At 29.4% G+C, this 7,366-nt stretch overlaps 1 protein-coding gene across 1 annotated transcript; it reads left to right on the top strand.

The window, feature by feature from the left end:
• The first annotated feature begins 6,246 nt into the window (after window positions 1–6,246).
• On the top strand, window positions 6,247–7,146 carry LOC149264262 (uncharacterized). Its single transcript, XM_089397763.1, has one exon. The coding sequence runs from the start codon at window positions 6,247–6,249 to the stop codon at window positions 7,144–7,146; it is 900 nt and encodes a 299-aa protein (XP_089253889.1).
• Window positions 7,147–7,366: the final 220 nt, after the last annotated feature.

Genomic DNA, 7,366 nt, shown 5'->3' with positions numbered 1-7,366 from the left:
TCAATCCCTTAGGTATATTAATCTAAGGGTTCATATTCCTAGGGTATAATACTATTAATAGGCTTATAATTTGAATCCCTCAATATAGATCATGGTTAGCCAAGGGTTTATGCCCATTGGATTTATAATATTAGCCACTTGGGTTTAATAATATTATTTCCTTTGGTTTATAATACCTTGTGTTTTTAGTATTAACCCATTGGGTTTATTATTCTCTTGGGTTTATAATATTAATTATATGTGTTTAATTTTATTCCTTTGGGTTTATAATCCCTCGGTTTAATACTAAAAACTCAAAGGTATAATATTATTTATAGGGTTTGTAATTAATATTAATTCCCAGGGTTTAATATTATTGTCTGTGGTTTATAATTTCTTCGATTTATAGTATTAGACCTAAGGGGTTATAAACCCAAAGGAATTAATATTATAAACCCAAGGTATATAAACCATAAGATAAATATTATAAACCCTATTATAAAGATGGTTGACCATGGTCGACGATAGTCCAACATGGCATTGTGATAAGGATTGTCTCAAAATGAAAATAAACCATTGTTAAACATGGTCAACGATATTTATTTTAGGGTTTATAATATTAATCCCTAGGGTTTAATAATATTCCATTGGGTTTTTAGTATTAATCCATTGGATTTATTATCCCTTGGGTTAATATTATTTCCTTTGGTTCATAAACCCTTGGGGTTTTAATATTAAACCCTAGAAATATGAACCCTTGCTCTAGTAAACCGAAGGGATTGATATCATAAACCTAATGGAATAATAAACCCAATGTTAATATTAAAACCCCAAGATATTATAAACCAAGGGCACTAATATTATTAAACCCAAGGGACTAATATTATAGATCCAAGGTGTATAAACCCTTGGTTGACCATGATTTATATTGAACCTAAGGATTAATATTATAAACCTATGAATAATATCACACCCTAGGAATATGAACACTTAGATTAGTATACCCAATGGATTGATATTATAAATCCAAGGGAATAAGAAACCTAAGGGATTAATACTATAAACCCTAGCGTTTTTAGTAATAATCCCTTGGGTTAATATTATTTGCTTGGATTTATAATCCCTTGGGGTTTTAGTATTAACCCCCTGGGTTTAGTATTCTCTTGGGTTTATAATATCAATCTCTCAAATTGATTAATCTAAGGGTTCATATACCTAGAGTTCATATTTATATTACATAATTTCAAATTAAATAATAACATTTAATTTTAAATAATAATGATTATAAATAATTAATAATTGAATAATAATAATAAATAATAAATTAAATAATAATTATAATATTTTTATTGCAATAGTGTTTTTTATAGATACAAATGGTATATTTATTAATGGTAGATATAAATGAAGCCTTTGGTTTATATCAACCACATTAATACTTTTAATATAATTATGCTAGTAACTATAATATAGATTCAGAAAAACTTGTGTAGAAATATATGTAATATAAAATAGAAAGTGAGCATAAACTCTCTAGGAGAGTGTTGGTAATAGGAATTGATAATGACATGAAAACAATTTGGGCATCAACTATGAAAAATCGGCCATCCAGCCATAGTGACCACATTTACTCAATAACACACAAGTTTCAATTAATAATGAGCTGTTGGAAAACACCTCTCTGGTCTATAACAATCCTTCCATAGTGATTAATCTCCCAAATCTCATTTTTGACAGTTCATCTAAAATTATTCTCCAAAAAGGCTTAAATTTTTCCATAACACGAAAGAGAATACCGGTTGAAGAAATAATAAGCAACGTTCAAGTAGTTATCAAAGACATCGACTCTTTCAAAACATAAGAAATAAGACAAGATGTAGCCAAAATTCTCAGGATCGCCAAACGTCCTGCAAGAAATATATCCAAGGAAGAAATAATTGCGCTAAAAAACCTGAAGTGTAACAAGGACATCGTGATTCTAAAAGCTGAAAAAGGAAATGCCACTATAATAATGAAAAAACATGATTATGATGAAAAGATGTATGATAATTTAAACTAAAGTGGATGCTACTGAATTATGGACAAAGACCCCAGCAAGAAATCCATACTAGAAGTCACCACCAAAATAAAAGAATCATCTTTGGGCGTTTCTATGAAAAGGAGAATCACACCATTCGGCTCAATTATACCTAGAATATGGAGCTTAGAAGATACATAAAATTGGTATTCCCTTAAGGTCCACCCTAAATACCATAGGGTCACCCACTTACTTTCTTTCATAATACCTTGCCAAGAAACTGCGCCAATTATTTGGAAACTCCTCCTGACTCTGCATCTTTTGTCAAATGGATAAAAAATTTAAAGGTAAATTATGGAATCTCTTTGTTAGTTTCGACATAGTATCACTCTACACAATGATCATAGTATCACTCTACACAATTATCCCCGTAGATGAAGTGATCCATGTTATGAGTACCATTATTGACAATGAAACTGTGGAATAATTAAAAAATTGTCTTAAATCATCATACTTCACTTTCAAAGGAAGAATCTATGAGCAAACACATGGTATACCCATGGGACATGGGATCACCATTATCTCCGATAGTAGCCAATATTTACATGGAACATTTTGAACAAAGAGCACTTATATCATTTCCTTACACCTCAGAAGAATGGAAAAGATTTGTAGATGACATATTTTCACAATGGAGCCATGGAAGAGAAAAACTTGATAGATCACATCAAATTCACTTTATAAATTGAAAAAATAACCACTTACCTTTTCTTACATCCTTCTCACCAAAAAAATGGTAAAATAGGGTAATAGGTAATGAAATAAATATATGCACGCTGCCTTTCATCACCATTTGAAGCAAAAAATTGATATCATCAAAACCGTAACTACGAGAGCATCTAGAATTTTTTAACCTTATCTTTTAAACCATGAACTTGACCACCTTTTAAACGTAATAGAAACAACATTAAAAAAGCTATCCATCAAGTCCTAAATAAAAAAGCATTCAAAAACTTCTTTAGATCTCCCTAGAATCCCCCTTCCCTTCATAAAATAATCTACAGATAAAATTGCGAAAATTTTAAAAAAGCATAAGATCATGACTAATTTTACCCCGTCAAACACCATCAGAAAATTAACTCACTCTGTCAAAGACTAGTTGTGCCCTAACCAACATTAAGGCTTATACACCATTTATTGTTCATGTGGAAAGGAATACATAGGAGAATACGAAGATTTGTTAGCATTAGACTCAAAGAGCATGCAATAGACATATCAAGGAATAGAGCATCAAAATTTTCCTTGGCAGAACATGCATGCTCCTCCTCTCATTACATATGCATGGAAAACGCTAAACTCATCCAAAGAGAAGAATATTATTTAAAAAGAAAGGTTAAAGAAGCTATAGAGATTGAAAAAGAACAAACAATATGAATAGAGATGGTGGTCTTAAACTAAGCAATACTTGTGTTGCTACTCATTGTAAATTACAATCCTGTGAAGATGGACTCACATTGAAGTTTGAAACATTGATTTAAAAAAAAAAAAAAAAAAACTATCCACAAGTCTTCCACATCTTAAAAAACAAAAAAAAAATGTTTATGAAATAATAAATGTAACCTATAACACTTTTTTTTTGACTAAAATAAAAAATAATTAATTAAAAATAATTAATTTATATTTGATAAATATTTATTATTAAAATTATTTTTATTATTAATATTATTAAAAATGAATATCTTTGGGAATAAATAACCTAAATGTGATACTTAAAGAATGAAAGTAAAGAGAATATACGTATATATGAAAAAATGTTTTATAAAATTTTGGATTCATGGTTTATAATAGTATAAATTAATTTAATTAATTAATATTTAATTAATTTAAATATATATATTTTTTATTATCATTAATTTAATTTGAATCAAATTAAATTATTTGTAAAACGAGAACTATAATTTTTATATAACTAAAATTGCAAATTTTTAAATTGATAAAAGAAATCCTTATACTGAAATTTACAATCTCTACCACTCATATGTATAAAATAATACTTCTTGTTTTGAAGAGGCCATTGCTTATGGAAGTCAGATGCCATTTTAAAATGGGAAAAGGCCTAAATTAGGGAACTCTAACGCCTTTGATACGGGGTCGTCTCCCTGAGGTTTCTCCCGCTAAATTTGTCGGTGAAGCATTTTTTTTTTCCTGGTACATGCATTGATTGCAATTGTACACTGCATTAAGGTCCTTCCGCTGCACAGTTTGTCCAAGCCTCCTTCGTCCAAACATCTGCATGAACACTAAAACCATAAATATACGCTTAACAACTCCAATACATAATCAATGCATAAATTAATTTACTAAACCACAAGGCATAATTAATAAATCAAATGCATTTATGCTGGTCTTTATTTTTATTCGGCTAGCGTCAAGCTCTGGAAGTGGAGAAACGCTAGTATTTTCCAGGATTCAAACGCTCCTATTGATTCGGTGATGGACTCCATATCTTCACTGGTGGCACTGGGCTGATATGTTATTCTCTTCATTATGGTTTCCCTCATTGCTATGGGGATCTCTTTCATTTGGTACAATACCGGAAGGATATTTTGTTTTTGCTCATGATCTCTGATCGATCTTGGTTATCAGCTTCTTTTTTTATTATCAGGCTCATAGGCAGTGCCTAATTTGTCTATCAGGAACAGTTTCTCCGGGCTGCTCTGTTATGTCCTCTCATGTCCTCTCATGTTAAAAAAAAAAGACACTTTCTTACGAACAATGAAGTGATAGATTCTCTTTTTATTTTTTCAAATATGTAGAAGTGTTGATACACAATCTGGCAATTCATTATTTTATTTCGAATTTTTTTTATCGATTATTTTATTTCGAATAAGTTTTCTGAATTTTAAGGATTAAATAATTGATTCATTATATTTTTGTGAAATTTTAAATAAATATATAAAATTTTTAATAGTATTATATATAAATTAGTACAATCACATTAAAACTATTAACATGGTTGATATAACTCAAGTTTTTATAAAAAAAAAAAAAAAACTTATTGCAATATAAAGAATGTCTTACTAATATTAATACAATCACATTGAAAATATTAATATGGTTAATATAACTTAAGTCTTTATAAGTATAACAAAAGAAACTTATTGCAATATAAAGAATGTCTTACTAATACTAATGCTCACATTTATCTCATTAACTATGTATAAAAAAAATTGGTTAACTTTAACTTGAGAAAAAAAAAAGAATTACACATCTTATTGTAAAATAGATTATTTTGCTAAATAAAATTTGCTTATATTTTAATTTCCACATCTCAAATCTCTAGGAAATTGGTCGCACTAATCCAATTTAACTTCAAAAAAAGAAAATTTACACATTTTATTAAAACAGACAACTTGCTAAATAAAACTTGGTTATATATTAATTTCTCCATCTAATTAGAATATAAACTTATTAGAATTGGAATAATCACTTGGTTATATATTAATTTCTCCATCTAATTAGAATATAAACTTATTAGAATTGGAATAATCTCAAATCCCTAGAAATTGTTATATATTAATTCTCAATCTAATTAGAATATGAATGTATTAGAATTGGAATAATCTCAAATCCCTAAAAATGGTTATATATTAATTTCTCCATTTAATTAGAACATGAACTTATTAGAATTGGAATAATCTCAAATCCCTAAAAATTTGGACTAAGCATGTTGAAATAAAAAGCTTTCTGCAATATATAAAACATAAAATAAATCTATCATTTCAATTTTTTTAACACAATATTTGAAATATTCTTAAATTTTATATTGATAACTGTTATTTTTCTCAATAAAGATGGTTTCTAATTTAAAATGTGACATTAAATAACAACATTAAAAACTAATATAAATACACCTAAATGAAAATTTATTGAAAAATATATTATTTTTATATTTAATTTAATAATAAATAAAATTATATAATCTCTCTTCCATTGACATATAAAATAATTTAGCACAAAACATTCAAATTAAGGTTAAAAAACAAAATTAGTTAAATAATTCAAAACAAAATAAATGGGTTTCATTTGTTTTAACTTAAATAAAAATAATTCATATACAAGTTGCTGCAACTTACGAGTGACGTCCCGTAAAAGGCAGGTGAGATTCTTGTTCAGGATCTAGAAGAATCGTTGACCAAAATGCTCAGCAGAGGCACGCTATAGCTTTTAAGATTTAAAACTTAAAGAATATGGTCCTTTTCGCCTGGCTCGTTTTCCATAATCGGAATTTAATATGGGAAAACTTATTGAAGAGAGGTTGGTTTGGTCCTAATGTTTGTTTTTTATGCAGGGAAGAGGCGGAATCGAACCTCCACATCTTTCTGAAATGCAAGCATTCACTTCATATATGGCAAGATTTAGAATACGCCTATGGTTTCAAGATTGATAGGCTGTTATCGATTCAGGAATGGCTCATGGATTGCAGCAAGAAAAAGATATTATGGCGTAGAATAGGCATCTTATCTTTATGGTTTATTTGGAAATGGCGTAACTCTTGCATCTTTAACCATTCCAAATTTTCCCCAGTTAAGGTTTTTGATCTAATCTCTGTTTATGCTGAATCGTTCCCTCAGGAACCAGCGAAGAATTTAATCTCATCCTCAGACAGGCTTTCTATTGATCGTCTTCATCAGCCATCAGCCTTTTTCGATGGGGCAGCTCAACAGGGTCAATGTGGATGCGGCTTCCACATAAATATTTCTGCAAGCTCTCACTTCTCTGCTTTTTGGCATGGGGGCCAGGGATCCAATAATATGGCGGAAGCTATGGCTCTCTCTGGCCTTCTGAAATTTTGCATATTCCTAGACATTCAGCAGGTGGCTTTTTATGGTGATTCAAAGCTATGGGTTGATTCAGTTAATCAGAAAAATCTCATTCAGGTTCATCATCTGTCTGGTTGGAGAGATAGGATACAGTTCTACTGGTCCTGCCTGGAGAATTGCTCTATTCAGCACATCAATAGGGAAGAAAACAGTATAGCAGACAGTCTATCAAAAAAGGGACTCTTTTCTACTTCAGAATATTGGCATCTCGAAATTGTATCTGATGATTCCCATTATCAGATACCTGATTTTGCCCTTCCAGATTAGTAAAGAAATATACATGGCTGTCGTATTTCTTTTTTGAGTTTTGATATCAGACTTTATCAGAGTCGAATCCAGAGTCAATTTGCTCTTTAGATTATAGGTTTTTTCCTCATATACTTATGGGATCATATCTCTGATCTGCATAAACAGAGAAAGAATGTATTATTCAGCTCTTATATATTTCATATAATACATAAAGCTTTTTTTCTTTGAAAAAAAAAAA

Source organism: Pinus tabuliformis, chromosome 6 (genome assembly GCF_031772625.1).
Source record: "Pinus tabuliformis cultivar Carrire ecotype Pingquan chromosome 6, CPIR1, whole genome shotgun sequence".
Lineage (NCBI taxonomy): Eukaryota > Viridiplantae > Streptophyta > Pinopsida > Pinales > Pinaceae > Pinus > Pinus tabuliformis.
Note: the sequence above shows the minus strand (reverse complement) of the source record. Positions and strands in the feature narration are given on the sequence as shown.